Below are 18003 nucleotides of genomic sequence, written 5' to 3'. Positions count from 1 at the left end.
CTCTGATATCATAGGTAATTCACTTATTTTATCTCCTTATATTTTAATTTTAACCTCAGATTGGACTCTCATGTATTTGCAAATGTAACTCTTTATTGCTTTTTTAAAGACATGGTTACAATATTTGAGGCCTCACAAATTAAAAAGAGGCCATGGTTTTATGTGTCAGGAAAGTCTTGTGCTTTCAGGTTATGTGAGTAGATCTTTTTATGATCAAAGATTCAAACAGTGAAAAAGCTATTTTAAATATATAGTTCAGTGAAATTTAATACCATGTTAATCCTGGAGGGCCCAGTACCAAAAAACCAAATGATGTGTATTTCCCCTCTGAGACAGGAGAAGAGAAGGTAAAAATGAGTTAAATACAAAGAAAGTTTAGAGATAAGCAGAAGGAAGTTTGAGGGATGACTGTTTTTACTTTCTCCTTGAAGTAGGAAGCTGGATCTTAAATGAAGTAGGACCAAATATGCCCATGTTAGCTACAGCAAGTTGAGATGGAGACACTTTTAAAATTTTACAATGTATTTCCTCTTTTTATTACATATCTCTGTCATTTATGTTTTCCTAAATCAGTTTTAAAACTTAGATTTTTAAGGATATTGTTTGTAATTGAGTTTTCCAGTGTAAAGGTTTTATATCCTTAAAAAAAAAATTTTACCCTTGTTGATATACAGTGAATTGCTACATGTGAATTTTCTGTGTTACCATTGTAACAGTATTGAATTAAGAAAAATAAGACCATCTTTTCTTTTTCCAGTCTTACTCCCTCTGCACAGCTCTCTTCACCTTTCTCACATATCAACCTAGTATAGTATTATGGGCATAGAAATTAGTATCTAATCTTTTCTTGAGAAAGATCCTGGAAACACCTTTTCAACTTTGTAATAAAGCAAATTGGAACTGAATTACAGGCTTTCTGGACAAAGACAGATATGAGTAAAGGAAGTCAAATTTTTATATCTCATAGAACCTGAAAATAGGCACTCAGAATCAAAGTTAAATAAAGCAACTTTGAGAAAAATTGGTACTGGGAGATGAATTAAATTAAAGGAGTGTTGATAAAATGGCATATTTAAAATGAAAGGGTTTGGGAAAATTAGCTTTCTGTAATATTAGGTGAGTAACATAATAATTGGGCTTCCCAGGTGGCGGTAGTGGTAAAGAACCTGCCTGCCATGCAGGTAGACATAAGAGACCCAGGTTCGGTCCCTGGGCCAGGAAGATCCCCTGAAGAAGGAAATGGCAACCCATTGCAATATGCTTGCCTGGAGAATCCCATGGACAGAGGAGCCTGGTGGGCTGCAGTCCATGGGGTCGCACAGAATTGGACACGACTGAAGCAACTTAGCATGCATATGCACAACATAATAAATTACTTTACAATTATTATATGTTTTCTTTTTCACTAAAAAACCAGAGAGATTTAAGCTGATTTTATCTTACTTTCTGTTACTAATTTGTTGAATGTCGAGAAGATAGAAATAATATGTGTTCTTTGTCATAATTTAAGGAGTCTGTTGGTTTTTAATGATGTTAATTTTCCAGTTAACACATTGATATATTGATATTATGATGATTGTATTTTGCCATATGCAAAAAAGAGTTAATATAGTTCCTAAAGAGTTTCCTAGTGTGGTCTGTTGGTTAGGATTCAGCACTTTTACTGCTGTGTCCAGAGTTCAGTTTCTAGTTGGGGAATCTCTTGCAGGCCATGTGGGAGGGTGTGCCCCCCAATTTTTTTTAAATTTAATGTAGTTCCTATCTGGTTACCTGGTAGCAATCTATTAAATAATAGGTTTTTCTAAAAATAATAATTTTAGAGTATAAATATATTTGAATTAATTAACAGTTCAGTTTAAGAAGTGCCTTTATTGAAGGAATATAAAATACAACTTAGTTTATTTCATCATGAAATCAGTTTATACATTCAAGTTTCTGTAATGGCAGAGAACTGTTGGTATTGAGTTGAAAGTTTAAAAATGGTATATTGTAGCTTTAATTTAAAATAAATACAGTCTTCTAATTATATTTTTGATTCATATAAAACTTTGTTGTGAATTGTATTGAATTTAATTTGAAAGTGTGGAGAACAATGTAATATTTGCTGTTCTTGGAATTTTTAGTTAATTATCTTAAAGTTTTTTACAAATACACCATCAGTTTTGAAAAATGTTAGTAATTAATATGAAGCTACCTAACAATCTAATCATTAGTTGATTTATACTATCTGAGAAGTTATTCTGTGAAGAAAAACAAAAATGGAAAATCACTTACTGATATTCTGGTCCGTGTAATTACAGTAGTTACTTCTTAAGAATATAAATAACCTGGGATTTCCCTGATGGCTCAGTGTTTTAAGACTCCACACTTCCAATACAGGGGGCGCAGGCTCAATCCCTGGTTGGGGAACTAAGATCCCACATACTGTGTGGCATGGCCATAAAGTAAAATAAAAAAGAATAGAAATAACCTGGAGAGAAGCCAAAGTCAGAGAATAGCTAATAACTTATTTCATTTTTATTTAGAAATTAAATGTGACTTGTTTCTTAGAAAATCATTATTTTTATTTTGCCAGCATTTGAAAGCCTATATGTTATTAGGTAATACATAAGAATATTTTACAAGTTTCTTTGTAATTGTTATTTTTGTATACTTAATTCCTTATTACTCCATTGTGCATAGAACCATGAATAGACTGACCCAGCTGGAAAGACTGGACTTGGGAAGTAATGAATTCACAGAAGTGGTAAGTTCTCACCAACCTTACTATCCATAAGTCATTCATTTGATCAAGAAAAAAAATGTGAAAATTAAGGTATTTATTTCTTTGCATTTTTAAAGTATAAAATCGGATAAAGATACACACATATTTTGGAGAGACAAGATATAAAAGTTTTTGACAGGATAATTAAACAGATAGCAACATCTAATAGGAGTGAGGGTAAAAATGTAAAATTAATGAGAAGCCCATGGAAAAGGTAATTAATAGTTTTTGACACAGAAAGTAGAAATTCTGAAAGATTATAAGGGAAAAGCTTTCATCAGACTAGAATGCATCAGGAAAAGAACTTGAGTCAAAAATAACTTCATGGGAATATTGCTTAGGAATTTATTCAGTGGTAGCATACTTCTCCAGAGAAGGCAATGGCATCCCACTCCAGTACTCTTCCCTGGAAGATCCCATGGACGGAGGAGCCTGGTAGACTGCAGTCCATGGAGTCGCGAAGAGTCGGACACGACTGAGTGACTTCACTTTCCCTTTTCACTTTCCTGCATTGGAGAAGGAAATGGCAACCCACTCCAGTGTTCTTGCCTGGAGAATCCCAGGGACAGGGGAGCCTGGTGGGCTGCCGTCTCTGGGGTAGCGCAGAGTGGACACGACTGAAGCGAATTTGCAGCAGCAGCAGCAGCATGCTTCTCTATAATTTTACTTAATAGCTAAAAGAAAAACATTGAATGAAACAGCTGTTATTTTCGAGTTGATAATGAGACCTCTGGATTGCGTTTTTGCTTTGTTTCCAAAGTCGTATGATGCTGAATCAAAAAGAAAAGAAGAATGTAAGCAATTTGTTGTCTCCAGTCATTGCTTCAGGAGAACTCAGATAATAAGCTAGATATTTGTTTTTTGAAGAGAAGCTCGTTAACTTGAAAAATCATCATTAAAATTTTTATACTGTGTTTACAAGTTTGTTTTAATTGTTGCAAGTTTCAAGTGCTAGTCTCAAAAACAAGAGTTTCTCAACACTGTTGCTGCATAATTGTCCTGTGGAAATTGTATTAGCTCACTAAATAGCTTTTCAGCTGAAGTCACTGGAGGAGCGTGGTGGTTTGGGGTATCTCATATTTTTTCTAAAATACTGTCTTTTATATTCTGTATTTTAATTGAAGCTGATATATGATGAATCTTACTGTGTTTTGTAGATGTTTTTACTCTTTTTAAAAAAATGCATATTCTGTGCTTCATAAATTATCTGTTACATATTTCCTCAGTATTTGTCTTTACATGTATTCATCTATTGCTATATTAACTATTTTAAGTTTCTAAATTGCTGTTAATTTTATAAATCAGAGCAGAATTCAAAATCATTAAATTTTGGACCATTTCCTTCTTCGAGCATTACACATTTTTAAAAAAATTACTATTACAGTTTTAACAGGTAATGCACAAAAGGGGCTTCTTAGGTGGCTCAGTGGTAAAGAATCTGCCAGTGCCGGAGACGCGAGTTCAATTCCTGGGGTGGGAACATCCCCTGGAGAAGGAAATGGCAACCCGCTGCAGTATTCTTGCCTGGGAAATCCCATGGACAGAGGAGCCTGGCAGGCTACAGTCCATAGGGTCGCAGAGAGTCGGATACAACTGAGCATACACACATGCAAGGCACAAAAAGAGATTTTTTTAATCCAAGTTAAACCTAGAATTCTTACTTATATGTTAACAGTAAATCTGAGTGACATGCCTTGTATGTGTTACTCGTGTTATAGTGATGAGATATGATGACACCTCAATGCCATAATACTGTCAATGATTGGACGCAGGTTTGTGGGTTACTGGAAATATCTTTAAAGGATTCTTTCCGAAGAGCCTCCAAGGGTGAATAACCTAAGGGTAAATCTTGCCTGAATACCAGGTCCACTAAATCACTTTAATTTTTTGGTCCTCAACATTTTATTATAAACAATATTCTACTATGTAATTACTAGAAGCTTAAAATAACACAATAGGTTTATCATATGATTATGCCTTGGTTTACTTACTTTTGCTTATGATTGGGTTTTTAAGATGTAGCTTGCCTTATTTCTTTTTTCCTCCCTCTTAGTCATCAGGGAATAGCTTTTCTTTAAGATTTCCTAAAAGTCTACATCTTTTTGTGGATAATGATTGAGAGTATACTTTTATTGTATTCTTGAAAGTAATGGATCTTATTAATTGTGTAAATACTTTAGCCTGTTATGTAATCAAAAGCTGAATTTATGCTATTATGGAATGTCTTTAGTAATATTTGTGTAATAACTATTACACGGTGGAAAGACTTGAGTTTTACCTCTGCTTTTTCCCCCCTCGTAATTTAAAAAAATGTCTTTAATACTGAAAGTTATTATTAGAAATACCCAGGGGAGCTTCTTTTGCCAAATAAATATATTCAAATAAATTAATGTATCTCCTCATATCCCCTCCTGCACTTCCGTCTAAACAGCCTGAAGTACTTGAGCAGCTAAGTGGATTGAAAGAATTTTGGATGGATGGTAATAGACTGACTTTTATTCCAGGGGTATGTATATCAAATTTTAAAGACTTTGATTATTTCTGTCTGTCCTTTGCATTTTTACAAATTATACATTTTAAGTACATTTAATCAGTTTAAAATGATTATTCTTAATACTGTTCAGTCGCTCAGTCGTGTCCGACTCTTTGCGACCCCATGAATCGCAGCACGCCAGGTCTCCCTGTCCATCACCAACTCCCGGAGTTCACTCAGATTCATGTCCATCAAGTCAGTGATGCCATCCAGCCATCTCATCCTCTATTGTCCCCTTCTCCTCCTGCCCCCGATCCCTCCCAGCATCAGAGTCTTTTCCAATGAGTCAACTCTTTGCATGAGGTGGCCAAAGTACCGGAGTTTCAGCTTTAGCATCATTCCTTCCAAAGAAATCCCAGGGTTAATCTCCTTCAGAATGGACTGGTTGGATCTCCTTGCAGTCCAAGGGACTTGTTAGATAGAAGCAAATTACATTTTTTATTGTCGATACTTTTTTTTATTTTAACAGTGTTGTGTTTTAGGTGTACAGTAAAGTGAATCATAGACAGGGAGGCCTGGCGTGCTGCGATTCATGGGATTGCAAAGAGGCGGACACGAATGAGCGACTGAACTGAACTGAAAGTGAATCAGTTATACATATTCATATACCACTCTTTTTTAGACTTATTTCCCACATAGATCTTTACAGAGTATTGAGTAGAGTTGCCTGTGCTATACAATAAGTCCTTATTAGTTATATGTTTTATATATAGTAGTGTATATATGTCAATCCAAATCTCCCCGTCTATCCCTTGATCTCTTTCCCTCCGGTAACCATAAGTTTGTTCTACATCTGTCACTCTATTTCTGTTTTGTAAATAGGCTCATTTGTACCTTTTTTTTTTTTTTTTTAGATTCCACATACTAGTGATATCGTATGATATATGTCTTTCTCTGTCTAACTTACTTCACTCGTTGTGACAGTATCTAGGTTCACCCATGTTGCTGCAAATGACATTTCATTCTTTTTGATTGCTGAGTAATATTCCATTGTATATATGTACAACATCTTTATCCATTGCTCTGTCAATAGACATTTAGGTTGCTTCTATGTTTTGGCTGTTGTAAAAGTGCAGTAAAGTTTGGGGTGCATGTATCTTTTTGAATTATGGTTTTATCCAGATATATGCCCAGGGTGGGATTGCTGGACCATATTGTAGTTCTATATTTAGGTTTTTAAGGACCCTCTAACCTCCATAGTGTTCTCCATAATGGTGGTACCAATTTACATTTCCATCAGCAGGGTATGAGGGCACCCTTTTCTCCATGCCTTTTCCAGCATTTATTATTTATAGGTTTTTTTTTTAATGATGGCCATTCTGACCTTATGTGAGGTGATACCTCATTGTAATTTTCATTTTCATTTCTCTGATAATTAATGATGTCAAGTATCTTTTCATATGCCTTTTAACCATCTGTATGACTTCTTTGGAGAAATGTCTATTTAGATCTTCCACGCATTTTTCGATTCGGTTTGTCAATACATTCTTGATTAAAATTTTTATATTTCTGTAATAAATTTTTGTAAAACAGTTGACTTGTGAACAACTCAGGGATTAGGGGCACCAACCCTTTACATAGTGAAAAAATCTGTGTAATTTATAGTCAGCTTTCCCTATTTGAAATTCCTTCATAACAAAGATTCCTCCCCAGGGTCTGATGTTCTGCATCCACAGATTGAACCAATTACAGTGGAGTACTGTAGTAGTTACTGTTGAAAACAATCCATGTGTAAATGGGTCTGTGAAGTTCTGTGTTGTTCAAGGGTCAACTTAAAGTTTCTTTCTAATGTCATGGAGTATGTCCTTCCCAGGGGTTGCAGTTGACTTTGTATCCTGTTTCATTTTGCCCAGGGAATTGTTGAAATAGGCTATTTTCCATGTAGTTTCTTCGCAGTTGACATTGTGTTTATTCTCAGACCTAAAGCCATATGAATTCCCATATGTGCTAACTCCCTTGCAAATGATGGCCAGCTAAATTCCCAAAGAAAATTATGTACTTGTCACTCTGCTAGGCTAAAATAGTAGGAGCTCTTAGCTTTTACTGACTATATCTAATTAATGGCATTAAAAATTATGAACCTCTCATATAAACATTTAATTATAAATTACAGTTTGTCACTAAGTTTCTTATCTAAACTTTTCACAAACTGCTATTGACAGAGTCCTTAGATTTCCTTTTTTTTAAACTTACAGTTTATTGGTAGTTTGAAACAGCTCACATATTTGGATATTTCTAAAAATAATATTGAGATGGTTGAAGAAGGAATTTCAGGATGTGAAAACCTTCAAGATCTTCTATTATCAAGCAATTCACTTCAACAACTGCCGGAGACTATTGGTTTGTATTGATTTCTAATTCATGTGATTAAAATTTACTAGTATACAATCTGAGAAACTTATTGCCATTGCTTGATTCAAAGCTTCCATATATCAAATTTTATTTATAAGATAGTTTTACTGTATTCTGAAGTCACAGATCCTATTTGAATTTTTCCTGTTGTGATCAGTAACTCAGTTTACTCATTTGTTGGCATTACTGTTTTTCTTTAAGGAAATGTCATTTTTGTCACTGTAATAAAGTCTGAATCCTTTAAAAGATTAATTTACCCAAATTCACTTTAATTCTTGATCATGGCCCTTACCTAGTAACTTTTTCCTATCTTAACTTCATTTTAGACTTAACAAGAAGACAGCTGTATGAGCAAAATCCTTTGAAAATTATACGGTTGACCCTTCAGCAATGACGGTCGTTAGGGGGCCAACCTGCAGTGGGAAAATCTCATATAGTTTATAGATGTACTTTTGTATTCACATTTATTTCCTCCCTATCCATGGTTCTGCCTCTGTGTATTCAGCCAACTGTGGGTCATGTAGTACTGTAGTAGTAAATTGAAAAGTTCACATACATGTAAGGTGATCCATACACTTCAAACCTGTGTTGTTCAAGGGTCAACTGTATTTATGTAGTTACTTATCTGGTGGTGCATCAAGGGAATTGAACTATCAAAATCCAAAAACTTACATATTAGCATCTCCATGATGTTTGAATATAAAAATCAGAAATATTTTTATGTATTTTTCAATTGAATTACATAATTGTTATAGCTCAGGTTGTGTTTTGCAGATTCTACTGTAACTTTTCCAATGCTTTTTATTTTAAATTAAACGCCATTTTTATTGTTTTAGTATTTAGTATACTTACAGTATGTAGAATAGCTTGTTATACTCTTAAGAAAAAACTACCTTTGGACTACCACATCTTTAATCCTTTGATACTACAAGTTTGTGCTGTGTATCTTCACTGTGATGTCACAGAATTGTTTCAAGGAGCATGGCTACAACAGTGAGCAAAGGAGACAAAAAGTACATACTCTTATGAAGCGTACATTTTAGTGAGACCTAAATGGGTAAATATACACTAATGTTAAGAGGTAATATGTATGTGAAAATTGTAAATACAGGATAAGGGCATGGAGAGATGGTAGGGTTGGGGTGGTGTCTCTATGAGATAGCTTGGCTTTTTAAAAGTTGTTTATGATTCATGTCAAATGTAATATGTGCTCACTTGACTGTTGATTGACTTCTAATTCAAGATGAAAAATTGTATATTATTTCTTCCCTTAATAGGTTCATTGAAGAATGTAACAACTCTTAAAATAGATGAAAATCAGTTAATGTATCTACCAGACTCTATAGGAGGGTAAGATTTTTGTGTATTAAAAGAACTAGAAGATTTTTCTTTCAGTTCAGCATCCTATATAATTTTTCAGATAATTGTTAACATCAGTAGGAGATTCTAAAAGTATTTAAATAAGCAATTGGCTGCAGGTTGGATTTATTTATAATCAAGATAGGCCAGTTTTTCTACAGGTGAACTTTAGCTTAGTAGAAATAGATTTTTTTGTAGGTTTGTTAAAGTCGAGTTCAAATGGTCATATGTTCTTGAGTTTTGGATTATATACAGGAAATTTTTTGTTAAAATATGTGTTTTCTTTTTTAATTAAAGGTTAGTATCAATAGAAGAACTGGATTGTAGCGTCAATGAACTTGAAGCTTTGCCTTCATCTATTGGGCAACTTACTAATGTAAGAACCTTTGCTGCGGATCATAATTACTTACAACAGTTACCCCCAGAGGTACTGTATTTAAATTTTATTTTGAATTTTTATTTTTTCTAATTATTAATTATAGGTGTCCAGTGTGGTTTTCTTTAGTTTCTTTCAGAGATAATTACGTAACTAAGTTATGTATTTTCTGGATAATAATTAGTTATATTGATTTGCTAATACTTTTATTCATGTGAAAGTTAATAATTGAAAAGGAAAAAAGTAATTACTTTTATACATGAGAAAGTACTTTTATTACTTTTGAAAATGATACTTCAGTTACATTTATTAAGCAGTAGGCTAAAGTTTTAATCCATAATTCTCTGTTTCTCTTTCAGATTGGAAATTGGAAAAATATAACTGTGCTATTTCTCCATTCTAATAAACTCGAGACACTTCCAGAGGAAATGGGTGATATGCAAAAATTAAAAGTCATCAATTTGAGTGACAATAGGTTTGTAACAGTATAATTCATCATTTGGCTTATAGAAGACATCTATTGGATGAAATTAAAGTTCCATTATATGTGATAGAAAATCTAATACATGTTTTTCTTTGCATATATAGTTTTGGGTTTTGTGCAGAATTTTTATTTGAAAGAATAATTTTACGTGGTATTAATTATCATACAGTGGTTGTTATGGTTTATTTTATGTTGACTTTTGCTGTATAGTCTTAATTATCTTCTTATGATAGCAATTTTTATTCCTAAAGTCAGATTTTTGCTCTAATACAGCTGTTGAATAAAGCAGCTTTTAATCTTATCTACTCCTTGTATTAATCTGGGCAGACGTGTGATTAGACACCCACTCAAATAATTTGGACAACACAGCCAAGGTACAAAGCAAATAGATCACTAGGGATGCTAAATTGAAGCAATGTTTAAGTTAAGAACAAATGTCCATAATTTTTTCTGGTGTAAAGAGCCTAATAGTGATAAAAGAATATTTGTAGAGCATTTTTACATTTTGTTTTTGTTGTATCTTAAAAGTATTCAAAATAACCCTAATAATAAAACAGGTATTCCTATTTTATGGAGGGAAAAAAATTAACTCAGATTTAAGATGATTCACATTGCTTATAAAATAGAGCTTTTAGTGTAAACTCGGTTTTCTGAGTAGGGTATTCAGACTGTTCACACCTTCCTCCTTTTAAATTGTTAATTATAGCTATGCAGTGTGGTTTCAAACTAAATCCCTTTTAAAATTAAATTCTTTCAGCTCATACTTTATACCCTAAAACTAGAGCCCTAAGTTCCAACACCTTGAGTTTCAGAGACCTAAATTCCTTAGGTTCCTTTGAAGTTCGGCATAGAAGAATAGATAAACATAAGATGGAAAGTTTAAGTAGTCATTTTGTTTTAAATAGGGTCTTCTTTCAAGTAGCATTGTACTAAATATCTTTGTTATTTAATTTTCACTCATTATAATGTTAAAAGAGTCTTGAGTATGAAAGTGCTGGCTCACAGTGAAATAAAAAGAGTGCAATATTTATAACATAACAAACTCTGATTAAGAGTGGTTCCTATAACAGTTTGTTCTCTCTAAATGCAAATAAAACATCTAAAGCAATTTTATAAAACATTGTTTAATTTGTCCTTGCCTTTGCACTAAAGTATGGATAGTTGCTAGATTTTCCTAGGTAATTTTTTTGAGGTTATTAAATTATCCAGTTTTCCCCCCAACCAAATTGATTCAATGGAAGATTTGTATTTTTAAAATTAATTCTTATAAAACGGGATAGTATTATGTCTTACGTCCTGTTCAAAGACCTATAATTGATTTTCTCCTGAATTACATATTTTTCTCCTATTTTCATATGCAATAACATAACATTATTTAGAAGACCATTAGATCCAGTTCTCATTTTAACATTTCTCATTTTTAAAGTTTAATTTTTGTTTGCATTTTTTTTCCCACAGATTAAAAAATTTGCCCTTTAGCTTTACAAAGCTACAGCAATTGACTGCTATGTGGCTCTCAGATAATCAGGTAGGCATTCTGATTTTGTAAATTGATTATGCATTCTAATTTATTTAGGACTATTTAAGAGTAGTTCTAATATGATACACGTGTAAAAACATACAGATACAGATCATTTTTGTGAAATATGTGTAGATTCATGAAGTCCTTTTTGGCCTGACCTCATAAATTTGTAAGAAGATAGATTAGGACAAAATCTTCCCTAAATTTTTAATGTTTTTATAGAAACTCTCTGTGGTTTATATCTGTATACATTTGATAATTTATGTTTCTAATCAAACACTTGACAAACCTTAGAGAGGTATTTCTAAGGAATTAAGAGTTGTTCCTTGAACTTTTCTTTGGCAGACATTTATTGAAAGCTTATAGTAGAACGTGAATGACTCTGGGAGCCGGAGTTATACTGATGAAGCAGACAGAATCTTCTTAGGTTCTCATTGAGTTTAAATTCTCATGGGAGACACTTGAGATAAATTAATAACTAAGTAATAATGTTTCAGAACTAGAGAGAAAGAGTTTGCTAGGCATTGGAACAGCAGCAGGGTTGGAGTAAATATACTATTTTAAATTGAGTGATTTAGGAAATACCTGTCTGAAGAAGGGAACAGTAGAGCAGTTTCTCAAATGAAATTAAGAGTGAGCCATGATGTGAGTTGAGTGAGGGGTGCATTTAAAGAATACTAAGAATAAAGATCCCAATACTGGAATGAGCTCAGTGTGACTGAGGAACAGATGAAAGCCCAGAGGACTGGAATGTAGTAAGCAAGGGAGAAAACATATACAGTCAGATCAGAAGAGGAAAACTGAGACTAGATCACCTGGGACCCTGTAGACCATACTAATCCCTTGGGGTTTTACTCTGAGGTAGAAAGAAATCTGTTGAAGTATTTCATTCCAGGAAATAATGAGATATGGTTTACATTTTTGGAAGATCATTCTGGCTGCTTTGTGAAGAATGGACTGTGGCTGCTGAGGGTGAGGATGGGATATTCTCTATTGGAAGCAAAAGTTAAGTAAGAAAGCTGTTGCAGTTAGTTTAGAAGGACATGTTGCTGGATTTTACGTAATAGATAAGAGTGGAGATTGTGAGGAGAGCTTCAATTTGGGATGCATTTTTAAGAAAGCTATTGTCAGAGGGACTTACTGATGAACTAAATGTGGAAATTCAGAGAAAGAACTGAAACAACTACGACTTTTAGGTTTTTAACCTAAGGAAGTACAATATTGGCGTTGCCATTTTCTGAGATAGGAAAGATGGGAGAGGAGTAAGTTTGGGGATAAACTTAATAGTTTGATTTTATGAATGTCAGGTCATCAGTTGAGTATCTATAATTGCAAGTGAGGTATTGGCTGGAGATAAAATTTGGGGGTCAGCATTGTACAAAGGGAATTTTATACTGTGGAAGTACATTTAATTACTAGAGAGAAAAGATAGACAAGAAGATCAAACATTGAACTCAGAAAGGGATCCCAGAAAGAAAATAAAGAGCAACAGCCAACAAGAGAATGTTATCTAGAGAGACATATGAAGAAAGTGCTTTAGGAAAGATCAATTAAGTCAGATGTTGATGAATTAGGTATATGAGGACTGCTAATTGGCCATCGGGTTTATTAATATAGAAGTAATTACTGATGTTGAAGAGTAATAGTTTTAATGAAATGGTGGGGATTAAAGTTTGATTTAAGTGTATTATAGTGCATGGAAAGAAAGAAGGCTGGGGCAATGAACATATCTTAGTAGCCTAGCTAAATTTCATTGTGTACACTGTTGTTAAGCTTGTTTTAGTGGATAAGAAATCTCTTGTATAATGTCACCGTAGTAATGGATTGTAGGTCCTGAAGAAAAAGAAAAGAATAAGGACTATCTCATCTGTAATTATGAGGAATCCATTTTTTCTGTATCTATTCTCAAGTATTTCTTACTAGTAAATGTTTTTAAACAAAATATAAAATTTACTGATCCCTTTAATAAGTTAATGCTTAGTGTTTGAGCAATACTTTATGATTTATCTAAAGCTGTGTTTACCCATGGAAAACACAAGGCTTAGATACACAAGTCTCATATGATAGTCCTGAATTCCATCATCAAATTTGCTTGTGAGACATGTTATATCCCTCTTTTGGATTATGTTAGCAACCCTGATGTGTTCTGATAGTAAAGAAACCCTCTTGTTTCAGAATTCTCTAAACTTCTTAACTAAGAAACCCTTTCCCCCTAACTCTTAATAATATCTTAAAAACCTTAAGTTGATCAGTTCAGTTCAGTCGCTCAGTCGTGTCCGACTCTTTGCGACCCCATGAATTGCAGCACTCCAGGCCTCCCTGTTCATCACCATCTCCCGGAGTTCACTCAGACTCAACGTCCATCGAGTCAGTTATGCCATCCAGCCATCTCATCCTCTGTTGTCCCCTTCTCCTCCTGCCCCCAATCCCTCCCAGCATCAGAGTCTTTTCCAATGAATCAACTCTTCACATGAGGTGGCCAAAGTACTGGAGTTTCAGCTTTAGCATCAGTCCTTCCAAAGAAATCCCAGGGTTGATCTCCTTCAGAATAAACTGGTTGGATCTCCTTGCAGTCCAAGGGACTCTCAAGAGTCTTCTCCAACACCACAGTTCAAAAGCATCAATTCTTCGGCGCTTAGCCTTCTTCACAGTCCAACTCTCACATCCATACATGACCACAGGAAAAACCATAGCCTTGACTAGACAGACCTTAGTCTACAAAGTAATGTCTCTGCTTTTGAATATACTATCTAGGTTGGTCATAACTTTTCTTCCAAGGAGTAAGCGTCTTTTAATTTCATGGCTGCAGTCACCATCTGCAGTGATTTTGGAGCCCCGAAAAATAAAGTCTGACACTGTTTCCACTGTTTCCCCATCTATTTCCCATGAAGTGATGGGACGGATGCCATGATCTTTGTTTTCTGAATGTTGAGCTGTAGGCCAACTTTTTCGCTCTCCTCTTTCACTTTCATCAAGAGGCTTTTCAGTTCCTCTTCACTTTCTGCCATAAGGGTGGTGTCATCTGCATATCTGAGGTTATTGATATTTCTCCCAGCAATCTTGATTCCAGCTTGTGTTTCTTCAGCCCAGTGTTTCTCATGATGTACTCTGCACATAAGTTAAATAAGCAGGGTGACAATATACAGCCTTGACGTACTCCTTTTTCTATTTGGAACCAGTCTGTTTTTCCATGTCCAGTTCTAACTGTTGCTTCCTGACCTGCATACAGATTTCTCAAGAGGCAGGTCAGGTGGTCTGGTATTCCCATCTCTTTCAGAATTTTCCACAGTTTATTGTGATCCACCCAGTCAAAGGCTTTGGCATAGTCAATAAAGCAGAAATAGATGTTTTTCTGGAATTCTCTTGCTTTTTCCATGATCCAGCAGATGTTGGCAATTTGATCTCTGGTTCCTCTGCTTTTTCCAAAACCAGCTTGAACATCAGGGAGTTCACAGTTCACGTATTGCTGAAGCCTGGCTTGGAGAATTTTGAGCATTACTTTACTAGCATGTGAGATGAGTGCAATTGTGCAGTAGTTGAGCATTCTTTGGCATTGCCTTTCTTTGGGATTGGAATAAAAACTGACCTTTTCCAGTCCTGTGGCCACTGCTGAGTTTTCCAAATTTGCTGGCATATTGAGTGCAGCACTTTGACAGCATCATCTTGCAGGATTTGAAACAGCTCAACTGGAATTCCATCACCTCCACTAGCTTTGTTCGTAGTGATGCTTTCTAAGGCCCACTTGACTTCACTTTCCAAGATGTCTCGCTCTAGATTAGTGATCACATCATCATGATTATCTGGGTCGTGAAGATCTTTTTTGTACAGTTCTTCCGTGTATTCTTGCCACCTCTTCTTAATATCTTCTGCTTCTGTTAGGTCCAGACCATTTCTGTCCTTTATCGAGCCCATCTTTGCATGAAATATTCCCTTGGTATCTTTAATTTTCTTGAAGAGATATCTATTCTTTCCTATTCTGTTGTTTTCCTCTATTTCTTTGCATTGATCGCTGGAGAAGGCTTTCTTATCTCTTCTTGCTATTCTCTCGAATTCTGCATTCAGATGCTTATATCTTTCCTTTTCTCCTTTGCTTTTCGCCTCACATTTACGAATCAGTCTGTATATCTATTTGTTCTACGAATTAGAGAAAGAAGTATTAAAATGATGATACTTTTGTTTTCATTAGAACTTGAACACAAGTGATTACTACATCTATTAAATGTGTCAGTTCATGTATATATACCTGTGTGTGTATATATATATATGTATATCTCTCTTACTTGAATATTTACAGTTTAAGTCTGATATGAAGTTTAGCTGCTGGATTCACAAAATGTTTAAACATCTGCTGGGCTCTGACTCAAGTACCTATTACAACAATATGAATGAGACATGGCTCTTGGTCTTAAGGACTCTGAACTGTTAGTATATTAGAACTGCTGTGGATAAATCTGTGCCAGAAAATTATACCAGATGACTTATTAAGGTGAAATTAATAGCCTAGTGTCTGTACAGTGTTCGCTCATTCAGCTCTTCTTGCACTTCATTTGTAAATTACTTTAAAATAAAAATTATGATGATATGGGGCTTTGTTTTTCCTAGTATAGAAAAGTAATAAATAGTAAAACATATGTGATGTGGCTATAAAACCTCCCTTACAGTATGAGGTACTCATTCCCATATAAAAGGATGAAATGTAGGGGAGAAAAATATGTGAAAGTAGTTTGATTATAAATTATGAAAATAAATTGCTTCTGGACGTTTCACTGACCATGAAGAAAATAAACCTATAGGCAGTACCTGCAGTAACATAATCTTTCAAAGTCTCTAGAAGGTCCAAGCAGAACAGTTGGTCATTCATCCCTCATTCATTTTGTCATTCTTATTCAGGAACCATTTATTGAACAACTACTCTATGCCAGGCAAACTAAGATGGGCCAAATACAGATATTAAGAAAGTTGTTTTAATACAGTATGGTAAAAAACCTGATAGGCTTCAGGATCAGAAAAGGGGCGCATCACTTGGGGCTATAAAGGCCAGTTTCCCAGAGGAGGAAATGCCTGCTGTGCCTAAAAGAGGAATAAATCTTCTCAAGAGAGTAATAGTATTAAACGACGAAAGAGGAAGAGTGTTCTGCTTAGAAGGGATATCAGCAGCCTAAGCACTTATTAGCAAAGCAGTGTAATCAGTGTCTGTACAAGTGGTTTTATGACTAGAGTATAACCTGTAAGGTGGAAGAGTTGGACATGAGGCCCCAGAGGTAGACACAGACCAGGTCATGGAGGATCTTATATACCATACAAAGGGACTTGCATTATATATCAAGGATGACAAACAGATTTTTAAAATTTTACATGTCAACTTTGATAAATTATAATTTTTAAAAGGATTCTAAAGCCATATTTAGGCTCAGAGGAAAATTGTTGTGCTTAGGTTCAGTGTGATTTATCAGCTTTACTAGGACACTTGATAGTGAAAGGGTCCTCTATGATAATTGTCAGAATGAATAGTAAGTGTAAAAATAGGAATGTCCCAGGCAAATTGAATGTTTGATCATTGTAGTCATAATCAATTATTCATGTATATAATCGGTTTAAGAGAAGTGATCCTGGGATACATGCCAGCACTACTGTAGGAGATAAGGAACCTGTATAACACACAGGCAGGCAAGTGGTATGGTCAGATGGACCTAGTAGAAAGGCTTTGGGGTCTGCATTATGGAAGATGGATTTAGCAGGGCTGATGCCAATGGCAAGGCCTACTGAAGACCATTGCCATACTCAGGTCAACAGAAAATGTTGGCTGAAGTAAAGCGGTGATGACAGAGCCAGTGAAAAGACTGTTATTTAGGACATAACTTTAAACATCACATCAATAGAATGCGTAGAAAATGCATGTATGTGAGAAGAAAAGGAGTAAAGGCAAAGATCAGCCTCGGAGGTGTACCCTGAGTGACTAGGTGGATGTTGATTCCATAACGGAGAACCACAAGAGAAGGAAATATGTTTATATAAATGTATTAAGTTCTAGTTAGATTTATTGGGTTTGAAGTACCTTTGGTATATTGAGTTGACACTCAGAGAACAATTCGAGTGACCTTGAACCACTACCTGCCACCTTGTTTTAAACTAAGGTTTCTGTGCTCTTGATTTCTCCATGCTTTTAATTTTTAACCTCCAAGGATTTCTTAAAATTGCTCTTGAAGACCTAATTTCTTTTTTCACAGTACTGCTATATATTTATTCCTTTTATTTGTAAGATTCATAGAAGACTTGTAGCGTGAGAAGAGATACCAGCCCATCATCTTAAGCACTTTTTCTTGGGAGTGGTTTCATAGCTTTTTATTATTTTCTCAAAGGGGATTGTTGTCAGATTAATTTTTTAATGTTGCTGCTGCTGCTAAGTCGCTTCAGTCGTGTCCGACTCTGTGTGACCCCATAGACAGAAGTCCACCAGGCTCCTCTGTCCCTGGGATTCTCCAGGCAAGAATACTGGAGTGGGTTGCCATTTCCTTCTCTTTTTAATGTTAGGGATGGGTTAATCCTGTGGAATACTAACATTTAAGTGACAAACAAGTTACTAGGCTTCAAAGGAGTGGCTACAGAGGTAGAA

The 18003-nt window shown here is 34.8% G+C and overlaps 1 protein-coding gene across 13 annotated transcripts in view; it reads left to right on the top strand.

The window, feature by feature from the left end:
- The window catches only part of ERBIN (erbb2 interacting protein), a 127388-nt gene that overhangs the window by 71815 nt on the left and 37570 nt on the right, over positions 1–18003 (top strand). For all 13 annotated transcript variants that reach the window (XM_013972723.2, XM_005694625.3, XM_018065544.1 and 10 more), the window contains exons 8-14: positions 2683–2746; positions 5196–5270; positions 7493–7637; positions 8927–8999; positions 9306–9435; positions 9744–9859; positions 11327–11396. In XM_013972723.2, coding sequence (XP_013828177.2) covers positions 2683–2746; positions 5196–5270; positions 7493–7637; positions 8927–8999; positions 9306–9435; positions 9744–9859; positions 11327–11396 — 673 coding nt within the window. The remainder of the gene's footprint in view (positions 1–2682; positions 2747–5195; positions 5271–7492; positions 7638–8926; positions 9000–9305; positions 9436–9743; positions 9860–11326; positions 11397–18003) is intronic.

This window comes from Capra hircus, chromosome 20, assembly GCF_001704415.2.
Source record: "Capra hircus breed San Clemente chromosome 20, ASM170441v1, whole genome shotgun sequence".
Classification (NCBI taxonomy): Eukaryota; Metazoa; Chordata; class Mammalia; order Artiodactyla; family Bovidae; genus Capra; species Capra hircus.
This window is presented reverse-complemented; position numbering and strand designations above follow the sequence as displayed.